The sequence below is a fragment of the Bos javanicus genome, chromosome 12 (genome assembly GCF_032452875.1).
Source record: "Bos javanicus breed banteng chromosome 12, ARS-OSU_banteng_1.0, whole genome shotgun sequence".
Classification (NCBI taxonomy): Eukaryota; Metazoa; Chordata; class Mammalia; order Artiodactyla; family Bovidae; genus Bos; species Bos javanicus.
Genome location: NC_083879.1, coordinates 86,902,240 through 86,919,040, shown reverse-complemented (window position 1 = coordinate 86,919,040; position 16,801 = coordinate 86,902,240). Strand labels below are relative to the sequence as shown.

Below are 16,801 nucleotides of genomic sequence, written 5' to 3'. Positions count from 1 at the left end.
CGTCCTCAGCCCGGGCGCGCCGCCATGCCGGCCCGGGGCTCGCGTTCCGGCGCACACACCGCCTCCGGAACCAACGCGCGCGGAAGGCGGGGCCGGGGGCGCGGGGTCGGGTCCGGACCGCGGCCCGGAAGTGACGCGCGGCGGCGGCGGCGGCGGGCGCGACCATGGCGCACATCACCATCAACCAGTACCTGCAGCAGGTAAGTTTCCCGGTCTGCGGACTGCCTGCCGCCTGCCCGCCCGCTGCCTTTTCTTGTGCCCTGCAGTGGGAGCTTGGGGGGTCTTCTCGCCGGCTGCGCCCGCGCCGTTGGCCACCGGGCGGCAGGCAGACCCGATGTGTGTCCCGGGGGCCGGCCGCGCCCTCGGTGTAGGGGCGGTGGGAGCTGGGGACGGAGACAGCTGGGGTCCGCCTGCAAGCGGACTTGCGTCCTTCGGTAATTGTGTCCCTCAGGGCTGTGTCCACACAGCCTGTAAACGCAGGAGCACAGCGCGAACACAGGCATCGACAGATTCAAAGCATACAGTCTTTGCTGGAAGCAGGGCTTCCCTGATAGCTCAGACAGTAAAGAATCCGCCTGCGATGCAGGAAACCCAGGTTCGATCCCTGTGTGGGGAAGATCCCCTGGAGGAGGGCATGGCAACCCACTCCAGTATTCTGGCCTGGAGAATCCCGTGGACAGAGGAGCCTGGTGGGCTACTGTCCATAGGGTCCCAAAGACTCAGACACGACTGAGCAACTAAGCACAGCATAGCGTAAACACTGTAACGGCTTCCCTGGTGGCTCAGACAGTCAAGAATCCACCTGCAATGCAGGAGACCCAGGTTCGATCCCTGGTTCAGGGAGATCCGCTGGAGAAGGGAATGGCAGCCCACTCCAGTATTCTTGCTTGAAGAATCATGGTCAGAGGGATCTGGCAGGCTACAGCCCATGGGGTCGCCAAAACTAGGACACGACTGAACGACTAACACAGCCTTTCTTCTGAGCTATGCTAATTCGCAGGGCTAGAAACCTGGTAATAGGATTAAGGAAAGGCGCGGGGCGGGGGGGGCGGGGCGCGCGGTGCCTGGACTTGAAAAAATATCCGAAGACTGCCAGGACTTGGGAAAGGTATGTGTTTGGGGCACCGGAAGGAATCAAGACTGATTCCCAGGTTTCTAGCTTGACAGTAGATGAGCAGAACCGATTTGGAAGTAAAAATAAATTATTCTGGACATGTTGTGTTGGAGGTGTTTGCTGACCACCAGGCAAAGATACCTAGTTGGCAGTTGAATATAGTATAACAAGATTGGAACCGTTAACTTAATGGTTAATGGTTCATTGAGAAAACTGATTAAAACAAGAATCATGAAAATACAAATACATGCTTTTGTTTTTGTTTTAACTTAAAGCTTGCAAATATAATACATTCGTTTGCAGTCTTCTGGTTGATGCCTAAGACTTTTTCTTTAAGGATATGTCTACTTTGGCCTTATCTTTGCAGAGTTAACATTTTTCAATATCAGTTTTTATATAAAGTTGAATAAGAACACAGACATTGGAAAATCAATGTGGATATAGAATCTCTCTAGAAGTTTATGCTTTTTTATATCTTATCTTTTGTATATAAACATTTATTTTCTGTACATTTTTATATTTCTCACAATTTTCTTGCCCACACCTAACTGCAGAGTTGGGGGAGGTAGCTTGCCACCATCACTATTTTCCTAGGAGGTCGATCCATTACAAGTCCCACTTCACAGAGCAGCTTAAGTGACTCTCTAGGGTCACTGGGCAAGTAGGTGATACAGTCAGACCAGGAATCCTGGCCCCAGAGTCCATGCTCTGACACCAGGCTCACTGTCTCTGTTAGCCCAGGTTTCACCCATTTCTTGTCTCAGTCAGAACCTGCCTATTCCTTTGCTTCCAAAGTTTATTGTATCTTGAATTTCAGTGACCCTGACAGCTTGGACTTAATTCACACCTTTGCAGCCTCCTTGGCCGGGGCCACCTGTGGACAAGTTGTACATCTTGCGTTTCCCGTGGTCTCTGATAACTTCCATTGGCTTTTGGGTCTGGGGTTTGATTTCACCTTCATAAGCTCATAAGATCTGTTCGTTTCTTGGATGCTGGCAGAACACATGCAATTCCTTTCCGTTTTGGACATATGTGATCTTCAAGCTTTTCTTTTTTGTAAGCTGTATAAGTGGATCTTCAAATGTTTATTAGTATGACTGAGTAAACTGGACTAATTAACCCTCTTTAGTAAGCAAATAATAAACCACTGGCTGATTCCGCCTTTTCACTGTTTTTAATGGTACGTCACCTGTTTGCCTCCAGAAGATCTCATTTTGAAATGCAGTGCTTGTCTGCTCGCTGTGGCGGGTGCTGGTTATGCCTCCAGCCCTCTCACAGCAGGGGCAGTGCTGCAGCGTGTTGCCTCGGTTCTTCTGGGTTAAGCGTTTCACTTTCCACGTAACAGCTCTTTTCTCTCCAAATGCTTCAGGTCTGTGAAGCCATTGACACCAGAGATGGGGCGTCCCTTGCAGAGCTGGTGTCTTTCAAGCATCCTCATGTTGCGAACCCACGGCTTCAGGTAGGTGGGGGGCCACGCACGCACGTGTCTGGAGGGTCCCTGGGCCACCACCTTCCTAAGCTTAGGGCGTGAATGGGAAGGGTACTGGTGCCGCTCTTATTTGAAAATCGCCGGGTTCCTTCACAATTTACCTAATTTCAGTTCATTGATTGAACATTAATGGAGCACTGTGCCTCAGAGCCCGTGTTGAGGTTTGTGCTTCTTCCTGCCTGTAATTGCCGCAGGACTCTCCCGGGCTCAGAGAAGCGCAGCAGGGTCACGGGGTGATCAGCGGACAGGCCGTGGGCTCGGGCTCGGGCAGGCCTGTCTGTCCCTGAAGCCCACAGCTGTGCGGTGGTGCTACCAGGGAGGTTTTACGCCTCCTGTGGCTATGGAGGCAGACCTGGGCCCACAGAGCCTGCAGCATTTCCTGGCTGGCTCTTTATGTGAATGTCTCCCAGCCTCTGCTCTCAAATGTAAGCATTCTTGATTCGGATGATAGATGGTATCCGAGTAGAAGCTTCTGTGGAAAGCACTGTTGAAACCTTGTTGAAGTAATGCCCACTTCCTCGTCGATTGCCATTACGGATCGGATTGTGTTCTATCCAGGAGCTAAACTTTTCTTTTGAAAGAAAGTGTGTGGAGTCTTGGTGGGTCTCAGGTTCAGCTTGCTGGCAGGTAGCCCCTGGAACACATCTGCTGGCCCATATGTGACCTGAGGCCGATCCCTTCATTACAAAACTCCGCCTAACCTCCCATCAGCAGCTCCCCTTACTGGCAGCCTTTGTCCACCCAGTCGTTTCGTCAGAGATTGTGGAGCGGTGACCTTTCCTGTGATGTCATCACCCCTCTCAGATTTGTTGACATAGATATGCAAGTATAGTTATGGTGCCAGAGTAGCGTCCCCGAGTCCCTTTCTTGTTGTGTAAGCCGTCCTGTTACACATTATCGAAAATCTGGCCACTGAGAGGAGAGGGCAGGTGACAGGTGAGTGTCTGCCATCTCCCAGGACTCCTGAGTGGGCAGTCTGTCAGCAGGAGGTGAGGATCTCCCCTCTCCCCAGGCATCGTCTCCATCTCCTTCGACCTCACATGACCTACTTACCTTTGTTAGGCACGCAGTATCTGCTTAATAAATACACAGAGCCATCTGTGAGCATGCCTGGAGTGCTTCCTGACCTATGGTAGACAAAGCAGACCATGTGCATCTCCTGCGTGCAGGTTGGGCTTGATAGGCGTGTGGAGGTAATGAACGGCTTTTTGAATTGCTAACGTGTGAAGAGCTTCTACAACTATAAGGTGTAAATCCTCTTGAAACAAAGGTTTGTCTGAATCTCTTCCTTCGCATTGCATTCTTTCTGTCCCAGTTAAGTTTCTTTTTACCGTTCTTCTTTCTGGCATGCAGATGGCCTCTCCAGAAGAGAAGTGTCAACAAGTCTTAGAGCCCCCTTATGACGAAATGTTTGCAGCTCACTTAAGGTAAGCCGTGGGTGAGGTAGGAAACAAGCCAGTCTGGAGGTTGCTGGCTTGATTAGGGGGGTTTTACACCATCTTGAAGCATTGAAAAATTTCCTTTGAAAAAGTAGAAAAGTATGTTTGTAATTGCACTTTGGTAAAACCTGTGAAAATCTTGTGAAGCTTAAAAGACTTTAAAATTTAATAAACTTTTCCATCTCAGGGACCATGTGTGTTTTAAAAGTTAGTGAAATGGTGATCGTGTGTCTGTGTGTCTTCTCTGTGATGCTCGAAGAAGCATTTGATGCTCATTCCACTGGCTGGGTGGTGGGCATTTATTCAGAACGGTGTACAGCCCACCATTGACTTGGCGTTTTTCATGGAAATGCCCGGTTTTTAACCTCTTTGCCTTGAACTGGAAAAGAAACTGGATCAGAGCGGAGCAAATGAAATTTTGCTTTTTATTTACACGTCATGTCTGCTATTTTCACTTCTGAAGCCTCAATTCAGGCCAAGCCGTGGGTCCTAAACCATGTAGTCTGGACTGCCCTCCTGCCAACATGGCCCGCCAGTGTCTCCGGCAGAGGACTGCAGGGGCAGAGCAGGCCTGGCCCCCTGAGACCTCTGGATGAGTTGGAGTACCACTGTGTTCCTGAAGCGTCTTCCTAGATCCGTGCCGTGTGCGCTGAGGCTCGGGCTTGGGGAGGGACTGACTGATGCTGATGCTGCCAGCGGGCGTCTGGGTGCAACAGCCTCGCCCCCTGACGCCCGGGAAGGGCCACTGGCACGTTAACAGCGGAACCTCTGCAGCCCAGCTTCTCCTTCTGGGACTTGAGAGGTTTCCTTTTTCAGCCAGTGGCCTCCTGTGAGCCTCTCTGTGATCTGCTAGCAGGAGCTCCGGCTTCACTCTGGGCCCGTAGAGGGCAGGGCATCTGTGGCGGCCATGAGCGGTGTGGCCGCGTGGCTTGCACCCGGTTCTTGGCACTCTGCCGCTCGTCCTCAGTCCCCGCTGCCCCCTCTGCAGGTGCACGTATGCGGTGGGGAACCACGACTTCATCGAGGCGTACAAGTGCCAGACCGTCATCGTCCAATATCTTTTGTCGTGTGCGTTACTGTTCGGTGTGGGACAGATGCAGCAGTTACGTGGGGGCTGAGATCTCAAAACATCAGACCAGTTTGAGTCATACCTTTTAGTATATGTGCTGCCGAAGCGAGCACTGAGTCATACCTTTAATCAGGGAGAATTAAAACCTTTTGGAAGAGAAACTCATTTAGCTGCTCCACTCAGGTACTTAAATTTAGTGTGAGCTTCCACACTGGTGTCCGGCCACTTGCATAGTAGGGAAGAACCTTGGTTATGGTTAAGAGTTTTATCTAATTCTATTGTGAGGAATAGTATTTTGTTGCCTTTAAAGCAATTGCGTGTAGTTAAGGGATGGGTTAGTCCCCTTGTGGAAATGGAAGAACTCCCAGATCCAGGCGGGCCCAGGGAGGAGTGGACCCTGCCGAGGCCTTGGTCAGGCGGCTCTGGCCCTCATCACTGCAGGGATGTCTCCTGGCTGCGGCTGTGGCCAGTGGGTCACATCTGGTCATGTTATGTGCCTCTCCAGACTTTAGTTGGTTTTTTTGGCCTCACTGCATGGTTTGTGGGAGCCTAGTTTCCTGACCAGGGATGGAACCCAGGTCCCGGCAGTGAAGGTACCGAGTCCCAACCGCTGGGCCAACGGGGAATCCCTCCAGCCGCTTGCTCTTCAGTCGTCTTGTCTGGTATGCACAGAACAGAATTGGTTACTGACCAACTGAGTCTCGTTTGAATTAAAGAATTTTGTAATCAACGAAATAGGCTTTATACTAGAGATCCTAACCACGTTATATGTAACTTAGGATGATCGGGACTCAGAGAAACCAAATAAAATGTGTGAAACTGCCAGTTTAAAAAATCTTCAGACAACAGTGTTTTGTCTTCCTTTGGGGAAAAGCTTCCTTTGGGGTAAAGTCAGTGTATTTACTTACCGTGAATGACACTCAGGTGTCTATAACGTGGGCGCGTGTGTTTCTCCCCTTCGAGAACCCGCTGCTGTGGCACATAACCTCCTGAGGGGCGCGGGAGCCCTCACGGTGCAGAACGTGCGCTCGCCATCCTTTCACTTGTAGCACCACCTGAGCTTTTTATGTAGGCCCTTCCTTAACATAGCACATCATTCCTGCGAGCATTTCAGGCCCACAAAGAAGAAAACTGGTAAGTACGAATAGATAGAGCTGGAAATGAGCTAATGGCTTTCTTCTTTATCAAAAGCAGAAGTTCTTAAAAGATTTACTGTAAATAAATATGTATTGTGTTTTCTGTGTTGGTATTTGATATTGTGTGTTGACATAGGATGATACCAACACAGATACTGGAATTTTAATAGTGTAAACTTAAATGGCAGGTCAGCCAGATTATTTCCAATGTTTTCCTGTAAATATGAAGTATTATTTCAGCCATTCCATGCCCCCAGATATGTATTAAATACTACTTTTTTTCCTTTGTCAATTTTGATCTTACTTGGGCTTCCCTGGTGGCTCAGCTGGTAAAGAATCGACCTGCAATGTGGGAAACCTGGGTTTGAACCCTCAGTTGGGAAGATCCCTTGAAGGAGGGAACGGCTACCCACTCCAGTCTTCTGGCCTGGAGAAGTCCTTGGGGTTGCAAAAGGTCGGACACGACTGAGCAACCTTCACTTTCACTTTTTGGTTTTAAACTTGGATAAAAGATGTAGATCAACTACAGTCCATTTGGGATGACAGATATAGAATATTTGGGTTATCTTAAACTGTCTTATGATTTATTAAAAGTCTTGGTAAATACTGAAATTTTATTTATACTAAAGTAACTGAAGGCTTACAGATACCTTTTACAAAAAGTTTTGACTGAAGATCTGTCTTACACATGAAGCTGACACTGCCAGCTAGATTCTAGAAGTCTTTTGACGACATCTGTCTGCTCCACGCCTTGGGCTCTGTTAGGAGATCATTCTGAACCACGGGTCTTGTTTTCATGGAGCCGTTTAGGTGGTGGTGGGGGGAAGGAGAATTCCTGGCCCAGCGTGGGGTGGGGGGCAGTCAGGGCTGAGCCCCTGGCCTCTGGGGAGGCTGGGTCAGCGGGTGCGGAGCTCTTGCAGCCAGACGCACAGACCAGGAGGGGCCGTGGCTCCTGGAAGGAAGGGGAGGGGAGGACCACGGCGCCGTGGGGGTGGGGACCTCTGTCGCGGGTGGGGGCCCTGGGTGTCCCCAGCTCTGGTGAGGGAGCCCCTGCCCTCAGAGCCTCACACACCTGTTTTTGCCCCGTAGGGCTCTGCCCGTCATGTACGCGGTGGCACTGGACCTTCGCATATTTGCCAATAATGTAAGTGCAGTTTCTGTCACCGTTGCTTTAAACCCAGACTCACTGTACCTGTTGCGTAATTTTACATCACTCTTCCCACAAGTTTTGAGGGATGCGTGGGGTCGAGATACGCCTGGTGCAGAGCAGCAAAAGTGGGGCGGCTCGGCTCGCTGCTGAGGACCTGTCCTCGTCTACTGTGAGGACGTGCCCGGTGCCGCCTTGGCGGACTCGGGGAGCCAAGGGCCTCTGCTGCGAGGAGGCAAAGGCCTGGACTTGACGCGTCCATTTCCTGGCAGCATCAGCCGCTCAGGGAGCAGCAGTTCTTAACTCTTTGGTCCTCACATCCCTTTACCGTTTCAAAGGCTGTTGCTGACTTCCGGTTCTGGACACGTGGGTGTAGGCACGTGTTTCCTCTCCCCACTGCTGGGAACTTGAGGCCGGTGAGGCTCTGAGAGGTTAGAGGGGCAGAGCAGCGAGCTCCCTGCATGTCCTTCTTGTCTTCTGGGCGTCCTGGGTCCAGGAACAGCGGGCCGGGTCCCAGATGGGATTCCACGCCAGCCATCTTGTGGGAAAACCCCTGGAGCAAGTGCTGAAACAGACGCAGAGAAATGGGAGACGTAACACGGCCCCGAATGGAAGCCGTGGGACTGAAGGGAGGCACACAGACCGTCAAGGGTGCCCAGAGCTGCTGCTTGTGTAGTTTACATCGGTCTCTAGTGTACTCACACCCCTCAAGTGATGAACCTTTTACACGTAACATCACTGACTTCCTAAATAGAAAGGAGCCACTCGGATTCTCGCATCTGCTTCTGCGGTCCCTGTGCCGGGCATCGTTGTGGTTGAGTGTGTGAAGCCAGACTGCTCCACACAGACGTGGGTGGAAGCGGGAGGCCTGTTCTGATAGCCTTTCCAGGTGATGGCTGACATCCTTGGCTGAGCGGCACTTGTTCAGGTGCCAGGAGTGGTTTTCACTGCTGGTCGTGGTGTGGCCTCTGAGGCCGGCAGTGTGACCTTCAAGCCCAGCGGTGCAGGTGGATCTTCCAGCCCTGCCCGATTTTGTGATGTCCAAGGCTGATCGTCTGGAAACATTTCAGTCACTGAGCTGCTCAGACATTCCAAATGTTGATGTATTTCATTATGTAAAAAACAGAAGCCAGGAAAACTCTACACTTGTCAGTCTCTCCCTTGACCTCCTCAGAGACGTTTTGAAGTAATGAAAAGCTGCCAGGCTCTTGGTGGTCAGTACGAGTGTTCCAAAATTCTAAGTTGTTCTTGAAAGTGCAGATGTTGTCATTGGCAAGTACTGTCAGTGTTTCCTGGGGGACAGGCCTGTTTCCTTCACCTTCCGGAGACTTGTGCTGGCTGGGGGCCCACGCTGGCCGGCCAGGCTCTGTGGCTGTCAGTTCTGGGGGCCCACGCTGGCTGGCCAGGCTCTACGGCTGTCTGTTCCCCATCCAGCTCGCAGGCCGAACAGTGGCCCTGGCGCTTTACCTTAAAAAGCAGACTTGCTGTGTGCATGCTTCCTGCTTCATCACGAGGAGCACTAACACCACGTGAGTATTCAGGGACCAAGACTCACTGACACGTTCACTGCATCGTCACGGACTCTGAAGAGACGCTCGCTGTGCTGGTCGGTGGAGGGGGACGCGGGCCTGCGTGCTGCGGACGCAGCGGGCGAGCTACGGTGGGGCCGCGGGAGGGCGCCCACAAGGCCTCCTGCTGCCTTCTCTGTGCCGCCCCCTCCGTGTCGTCTGTCGTCAGGGCGTTTGTAACAAGTAAGAAAAGGCTTCTTAGCAGCACGTGGCTTGGGCAACACAGGCTTAAAAGCTCGGTGACCAGCGCACTGGTTTGACTGGTTGAAGAGCGGTTTGGCCTGTAGGAAGTTGGAACGAGCAGTAGACACCACAGTTTCGAGAAGCTGCAGCACAGCCTGGGGGTCTCTTCAGAGCCTGGGGGCTGCCCCTAGGTTGTCCGTTTTCACTTCTGGCTGTGTGGTGATTTTCTTTCTAATTAAGAATCAAGAGGAGATGAAAAGTGAAGGCTTTTGCTTCCTGTCAGGCAGACCAGCAGCTGGTGAAGAAGGGGAAGAGCAAGGTGGGGGACATGCTGGAGAAGGCGGCCGAGCTGCTGATGGGCTGCTTCCGCGTCTGCGCCAGCGACACGTGAGTCTGGGGCGGGCGGCCGCGGCTGTAACCCCACGGCCACGGACGTTTCTGCTTTGAATAATCCGTTGCTTGGTAAGGGATAAGAGAAAAGAATCGTCTCTCATGCTCGGCACACATTGGGCACCGCACCTCTGGGCCCACACGGCCGGCGCGCTGGGTCTCACGCTTTCTGAAATTCGTGTGTTGTGTCTCAGTGGTTCATGATGTTGTAATGACAAGAGAAAGTACTTTCACCACGTGTCACAAATGCTTGATAACCGTCCGCTCTTACACAGCATCGCTGCAGACCGAGCAGTTTTCCTCTGCCGCCCGCCAGATGCTCAGCCAGTGTCAGAACTCCTGGGCATCTCTCCAGGTTTACCTGTCGGAGGACACGCCTTCTTTTGTAGTGTTAGGTTCTTTCATGAATTTGACTTGAACTGTGGGGTTTTATCTCAGGATGCGAATTCGTTTTGGAAGTTTGCTTTGTGATTTGCACATAAACTTTTTGTTTCCTGTGTAACCTTTAAAGCATTATTTTCCCTGCAGTCGTGCTGGCATAGAGGACTCCAAGAAGTGGGGGATGCTGTTTCTGGTGAATCAGTTATTCAAGATTTATTTTAAGGTAAAGTCTGCTTGAATTCTGCCTGTCTTCCCAGAGAGCGTTTCTGTCCCTTGTCAGCCGGCCTGCCAGGCCTGGCTTGAGAGTCAGTCCCCACTGGCCACACACAGTCCTGGGGCTGGTGTTGGTTGAGGGCCTCTGGGTGCAGGGACTGTTGTCAGTGCTCTGCATGCGTCATCTCTGTTCACCTCCGCCCTCTGAGGCTCCAGGGAGCCAAGTGCTGGCACCTCACGCAGGTCCGGGTGTGACGATGGTGTGGTCAGGTGGGGAGCGTGTCCGGTCAGCCCCCTGCAGGTGGGCGTCCCCTGTGGCCTGGCCTGGACGGAGCAGCGGTGTGCTGTGTCCTTAGTGAGCCCTCAGTTCTGATCATGTGAACCCACCTCAGGAGGCGTGTCCTTAGCGACCAGGGGTTGATGGCTGTCCTGCCTGTTTATCTGGAAGACCATCTGGAGTAGATTCTTGCTTGTTCTAGATCAACAAGCTCCATCTGTGTAAACCGCTCATCAGAGCCATCGACAGCTCAAACCTGAAGGACGACTACAGCACGGCCCAGAGGGTGACCTACAGGTACTACGTGGGGCGCAAGGCCATGTTCGACAGCGACTTCAAGCAAGGTGCGTGACTGCCGCCAGCAGCTGGGGGCCCAGAGCACCTTCCCGCCTTCTGGTGCGGAGGCGGACGTGGTGTCCACCGCGTCCAAGCAGCGTTGCTCCGACACCAAGTCGGTTCATAAAGGAAAATCCCGTTTGCGTTTCTTGCTTGGCACCAGGTCCGAGCCCGTCACTGCTGTGTCCTTTCCTGGGGGAGGGACCCACGCACGTCTGTCCCACGTGTGGGCTGTGCTCCGTGCTTCCCTGCGGCCTCGGCGGGTCCTGGCGGCACAGCACGTGGGGGCTGGGCGGCTCGCGGCTCGGCTCCAGCCTCGGGGGACGTGCCCTTGTGCTGGTGTCAGCCTCGGTGCCTGTAGCTGGGGGCAGCGGGTCAGTGCCACATCCGAGCTGCCCCTTCACGAAACCACGTTGTGTGGTTTGTGTCCTTCTCTTTCTCAAGATCAGGAGGCTGTTTATTTTATTTTTCTGAAAGTTTGGAGTGGCCAGTATGTGGTGGTCCTTTATGATTCTTCTCTTATTCTCAGATCAGACTTTTAAAACTCACTTCCTTGACAGTTATTCACACGCGAAGCCACGTGACTTCAGGCACCATATGAGACGTAAGAGCCTTTTCACTCCACGTGTCAATAGCCACAGAGGCTCTGATGACAGAAAGAACAGCTCTTTCATAATGAGAGCTCTGTTTTCTTATTCCGTGGGGTTGTGCAGACCAACTTTTCATTTCCTTTCACAGAGTTTTCAATACATCAGTTCAGTTCAGTCGCCCAGTCGTGTCCAACTTTGCGACCCCATGAAGTGCAGCATGCCAGGCTTTCCTGTCCATCACCAAGTCCCAGAGCTTGCCTTCAATACGTATAACTTTTGAAAGAGGACTTTCCTTGATCGGTCCCCTACCTTTTTCTCTCCCCTAAAATATGAAGCGTTGGAATAGCTGAACAGCGAGAGAGTTAATCCACAGTTGACTCGTGGTCGGTCCTGTGTCCTTGGTTACTCTGCATTCGTGATCAGCAGTCACAGACGGAGCGATATCGTGGTGTTTCCCATTGAGAGCACCCATGTGCGGGGCACCTGTGCAGAGCAGACCTGCCCCGTTCAGGTCGGCTATACACTCGGTTAAGTCTCAGAAGGCATTGGTGTGCTTCTCCTCTGAATCTTCGCTGAGTGCTCTCTCGGATGTTTTTGAATAGCTGACCCTGTGGAAAATGATCTGTTAATGTTGATGGGAGACACTGTTGCCCCTGAAACCTTTGGGCCCTTGTGTAAGGGTGGGTGTGGCGCCAGGCACAGGGTGGGGACGGCTGACCATGTCTGTGGCTGACTCTGCAGCTGAGGAGTACCTGTCCTTTGCTTTTGAGCACTGCCATCGTTCCAGCCAGAAGAACAAAAGAATGGTCCTCATTTACCTGCTTCCTGTGAAGATGCTCCTGGTAAGTGGTCTGTCCAGCTCTCTGGGGGCCTGTCCCCTACAAGGAGTGCGTAGTCATTTCGCAGCGTAGCCCATGTGTGGTGGGTCTCGCACAGAGCCACATGTGAGAGCACCCCCAGAATAGAGGAGGAACAAGCCTCAGGTGTGACCCGAACCATTGTCTCCGTGACTGACATTTCCAGATCCTTCTAGAAAGACTTGACTGGTTTTGTTTCCTTTTTCCTACGATTACCTCACTCAAAGGTTTAACATACGTGAGACAGGTAAAATATGCATGTTATGTCTGTTACTCCTGAAAATCTAGAATAATAGAGCTGGATTAACCAAGAGAGAGAAGATCATTCCAGCCTGTCTGGGTGTCTCACTTGCTCACTGAAAGTTGTTTTTGGTATTTGTATAAAAAAAAAAAAGGCACGTAACTTGCAAGTTAATTGACTAAAACATTCTAACAGTGATAGAGCTTCCTTTCCTCCCGTTGAAGTTTCTTAAAAACTATCAAAGCAGCAGGCACAGCTGAAGCTCGCCCAGCTCCGGACAGCGTGTGGTGGGGAGGAGAGAGTGCACAGCCCTCCCCAGGGCTCACCGACTTTGTGGAACAGCCAGTCTCGGGTTTTCGGCTCGTTGTTCTGGAAGCTGGGTCTGAATCCCTAAGTCCTAGCCTGGTGTTCCCGCAGGGGCCACCTGCTCTGTGATCGCGAACAAGAAGGTCGAGGTCAGGGTCACAGGTCGAGGTCAGGGTCACAGGTCACTGTTGGCAGAGCTGCGTTGGTCCAGGTGTTCTGATGTCTGGACCGGCGTTTGTTTGTTTCCAGTTGACTAGGAAGCATTTTTTGTTCAGTTACTTTGGAAGAAAGTCTGAGAAACACAGGTTAAAAGTTTTTAAAACTTGGTAAGGGTTTTATCAAAGACAGTTCTGTTAAAAATGAGAAGGTTCTTATTCTGGAAAATTACTCTGTCTCAGGGCCACATGCCAACCATTGAGCTTCTGAGGAAGTACCATCTCATGCAGTTTGCGGAGGTGACCCGAGCTGTGAGGTAGTTTCTTCTCTTTCCCTGGGGACCGCTTAGAATATAAAGTCTGTGCAGAGGCCCGCGTGTTGCGAGGGAACTAATGGGGTCCTGTCTCCTGTCCTGGGCGGTGCCCTCCCTGCCTGCGTCTGCACGTCTCTGTGGCCCAGCGAAGGGAACCTCCTCCTTCTGAACGAGGCCCTGGCCGCGCATGAGACCTTCTTCATCCGCTGCGGCATCTTCCTCATCCTCGAGAAGCTGAAGATCATCACCTACAGGAATCTCTTTAAGAAAGTGTGAGCACAGCTTTCCTTCCTGATTCCGTGGGATGAAGTTGATCTGCAGCCCTGGGCCTTGGTGCTGGTGCTGTCCAGGGGGAGGGCACAGGGTCCAGATGAGGGAGGGGTGGCCCAGGGCCCAGGCGAGGGCACACCCAGGTGAAGGAGCGCACAGTTCCTGGTGAGGGAGCGCGCAGGTGAGGCTGAGGGAGTTGGGGCAGGACTCTGGCAGGAGTTCTGACACCAGCCCTGAGCACGCACCTACACGATGGTCAGAGCGTGGCACTGCTGCCTGTCTCCGTTACTCCCGGCCCGCTGACCCTCCCGCCTCTCCTGTGCGTTCCGTTACTCCTGACCCGCTGACCCTCCCGCCTCTCCTGTGCGTTCCGTCACTCCTGACCCGCTGACCCTCCCGCCTCTCCTGTGCGTTCCGTTACTCCCGACCCGCTGACCCTCCCGCCTCTCCTGTGCATTCCATCACTCCCGGCCCGCTGACCCTCCCGCCTCTCCTGTGCGTTCCGTTACTCCCGGCCCGCTGACCCTCCCGCTTCTCCTGTGCGTTCCGTCACTCCTGACCCGCTGACCCTCCCGCCTCTCCTGTGCGTCAGGGAGTTGTTCTTCTCTTTCTGGAACTCAGAAGTGGGCTCTTGTCCAAGGCCTGGTCGCAGCAGGATCTCGGTCAGACTTCTGGTCCAGGTTAGCGAGGCCCGCAGGTCATCAGACCCCTGACAGTCCCCTGTCAGGCGCATCCCCACTTGAGTGGTGTTGAAATGTGAGAATGGAAGCATCTGAGATTCAAGGAAATACTCAGTCAAGTGTGCTTGTACTGGAGGCTCTTTAAATGGGAAAGTCAGTTACACCCGGAAGCTTTGTTTTCTGAGGCTCCTGGTGGGCGGGAGGTGCTGTGTTCCTGAGCAGAAGTTCTCCTGCCCACTTGCTCCTTGTGTCCCGCCAGCAACAGCCTGAGCTCTGCCTCTTCCAGATACTTGCTGCTCAAGACCCACCAGCTGTCCCTGGATGCATTCCTGGTGGCCTTGAAGTTCATGCAGGTGGAGGACGTGGACATCGCTGAGGTCCAGTGCATCCTGGCCAACCTCATCTACATGGTGTGTGGGCTCCGTCCAGGCTGGGGGATCTGGTACCCGCCGTGTCCCCAGAGGCCATGGTGGGGCTGGTGTGTGCGTGTGTGTGTGTGTGTACACGCTCGTTTTCCTCTCAGCGAGCTGACCGCACCATAGCTGGGGCAGTGGGGGTGGGGGGTGCCGTGCCCCGGCTCCAGTTCATTCACCCTGACAGCCTTGACCTTCAGAGTCATAAGCCCCCATCTCTCCCGTCCCCCAGGGTCACATCAAAGGCTATATCTCACACCAGCACCAGAAGCTGGTTGTCAGCAAGCAGAACCCTTTCCCCCCGCTGTCCACGGTGTGCTGACGGCCCGGCCCGAGGACAGGGCAGGCTGATCCTGGTCCTCCTCCTGCCCGGAGCGCGTGCTCTGCAGCGGAGCCTCTTGGGTCTTGTCCCGGGAATGACATTGCCGGCATCTCGGCTGATGAGCGTCCCGTCACCAAGGCCTGGGACTCGCCCTCAGTGCTGCTGCCTCAGCTGGCCGGGCTGCTGGTGACACCCCCTGAAGGCCACTCCATCTCCCAGGCAGCTGCTGTTTACTTCTCAAGAGGACTGTTTGTGAAGGCGTCTTTGTAATTGTTTCTATTAAAAGTGTTTATACAGATGGCGTATTCTTTATTGTATTATCCAGGATACATTTAATTTTATGTTAAATTTGAAACTGTGTGTGATCAAAATGTTTGGTTAATTTAATATTTCTTTTTACAAGCTGAATTTGATTTAAATTTTCCAGGTACTATAGCTATTTTTTTTTTCAGATTACACACGTTTCCTCTGTTTATGCAAAACTTACTAAAGAAGAAAACTTCATGGACTAGAATGGCTCATCTTTGCAAAGGTGCCGAGTGTGGAGGGGGCTGTGGCCTTTGTGTGGAGAGGGGCCACCGTGGGACACAGACCCCCGTCCCTGAGGCCTGCCCGAGGCCTGCTGTCTGTGCCCCCGAGTCTGCCCCTCCAGAAGCCAGACCGCGCATCCCGGTTTGCTCTGAAGTCTGCAGCGTGTCCTCGGCTTCTCCATGCAGCCCGTCTGGCCCATCTGGAGGGCTCTTCGGTGCTGTGTGACCCACCCTGAAGGCGTGTCAGCTCCGGGCTCTCACCTGGTGTTTGGTGGCCTCTCCAGGCTGATGGAGCCAGGTTCCAAGAGCGAGGACCCCAAAGAACCAAGTGGAGCTGGATCCACTCTGAGCCGGTCTCCTGAGTCACAGTGTCACCTCCGCCCTGGGCATGTCCAGACTCGGGTGTGGGGATGGGGCGTGCTGGGGACGGCCTGCCGCCGGTGTCTGGCCACCAGCCTCCCCGGTCCCACCAGTCCCCTGAGCAGGAGAGCGTGGCCTGGGGGAGGCGCAGACGCTGGGCTGGGACAGTAGCTGTGTTTTCTGATGTGCTGTCCTCACAGCATCCCTGCTCCTCAGAGTCGGGAGCAGCCTCCAGCATGGATGAGAGCCGCGTCCTACCTGGAGGGGGACCCTGGACTTCAGTGAATGTGCCTGGATCTCGTCGTGTGGAAAGCTGGGTGTTCTCCACACTCGCAGGTACTTTCTTGACCAGTAAGTAGTGACACTGAAAACCAAGGAGTTCCAACAAATGATAACATGAGGTCAGCGTCGTACTTGGCAAAACGATGAAAGAAACAACCTCAGGCATGTGTGTGCTGCGTTCCCACCGGTCTGGAAGCCCGTGCAGAGTGTCGGCCTGGCCTTGAGAACACTGATGCCAAAGAAGCAGACAGTCTCTGCCGTCTAATCACATTCCCTTTTCTCGAGTTTTATTGTTTTGATTTGCTTGCCTCACCTGACTTGTAACCATTTTATTAGGTTAACACGTGGTGGATGAGCAGCTTCCATTCTGGGTCTCAGCTGCCCTGCAGGCCTGCAGTGTTCTCAGCAGTGGACTTTGTGTTTAGTGGAAGTGAAAACGTTAGTCCCTCAGTCGTGTCTGACTCTCTGTGACCCCATAGACTGTAGCCTGCCAGGCTCCTCTGTCCATGAAATTCTCCAGGCAAGAGTACTTGAGTGGGTAGCCATTCCTTTCTCCAGGGAATCTCCTCGACCCAGGTCTCCTGTACCGCAGGCAGATTCTTCACCGTCTGAGCCACCAGGAAGCACAGCCCGTAAATGCTGCAGGGAGAGGCCTGTGTCTGCCCGCGCTGTTTGCCATGATTTCCAGATAGGGTTTCTCCTCCAGCAGATACAGATTGTATGGCAAACTAGTGTCAGC

At 53.0% G+C, this 16,801-nt stretch overlaps 1 protein-coding gene across 3 annotated transcripts; it reads left to right on the top strand.

Annotated features, from left to right (window-relative positions):
* Positions 1-67: 67 nt before the first annotated feature.
* Positions 68-15,188, top strand: PCID2 (PCI domain containing 2). 3 transcript variants are annotated; one of them, XM_061435443.1, is made up of 14 exons: positions 68-200; positions 2,484-2,573; positions 3,957-4,030; positions 5,031-5,096; positions 6,204-6,245; positions 7,337-7,391; positions 9,429-9,532; positions 10,064-10,139; positions 10,609-10,750; positions 12,074-12,174; positions 13,135-13,208; positions 13,352-13,477; positions 14,442-14,565; positions 14,801-15,188. In XM_061435443.1, exons 1-14 carry the CDS (start codon positions 165-167, stop codon positions 14,888-14,890), a joined length of 1,200 nt encoding a protein of 399 aa, XP_061291427.1. In that variant the 5' UTR covers positions 68-164; the 3' UTR covers positions 14,891-15,188. The 3 variants fall into 3 exon arrangements, with proteins under 3 accessions (XP_061291427.1, XP_061291428.1, XP_061291426.1); XM_061435444.1 differs by having other exon boundaries at positions 14,442-14,569; XM_061435442.1 differs by lacking the exons at positions 68-200; positions 2,484-2,573; positions 3,957-4,030; positions 5,031-5,096 and having other exon boundaries at positions 5,171-6,245; positions 9,433-9,532.
* Positions 15,189-16,801: the final 1,613 nt, after the last annotated feature.

What these genes read in the sequence shown, in the direction of transcription:
- PCID2 (XM_061435444.1), top strand. Translation starts at nt 165, where the DNA reads ATGGCGCACATCACCATCAACCAGTACCTGCAGCAG. An exon ending in TTCCTGTGAAGATGCTCCTG is followed by an intron (nt 12,175 to 13,134) that starts GTAAGTGGTCTG and finishes ACTCTGTCTCAG; the next exon opens with GGCCACATGCCAACCATTGA. An exon ending in GAGGTGACCCGAGCTGTGAG is followed by an intron (nt 13,209 to 13,351) that starts GTAGTTTCTTCT and finishes TCTGTGGCCCAG; the next exon opens with CGAAGGGAACCTCCTCCTTC.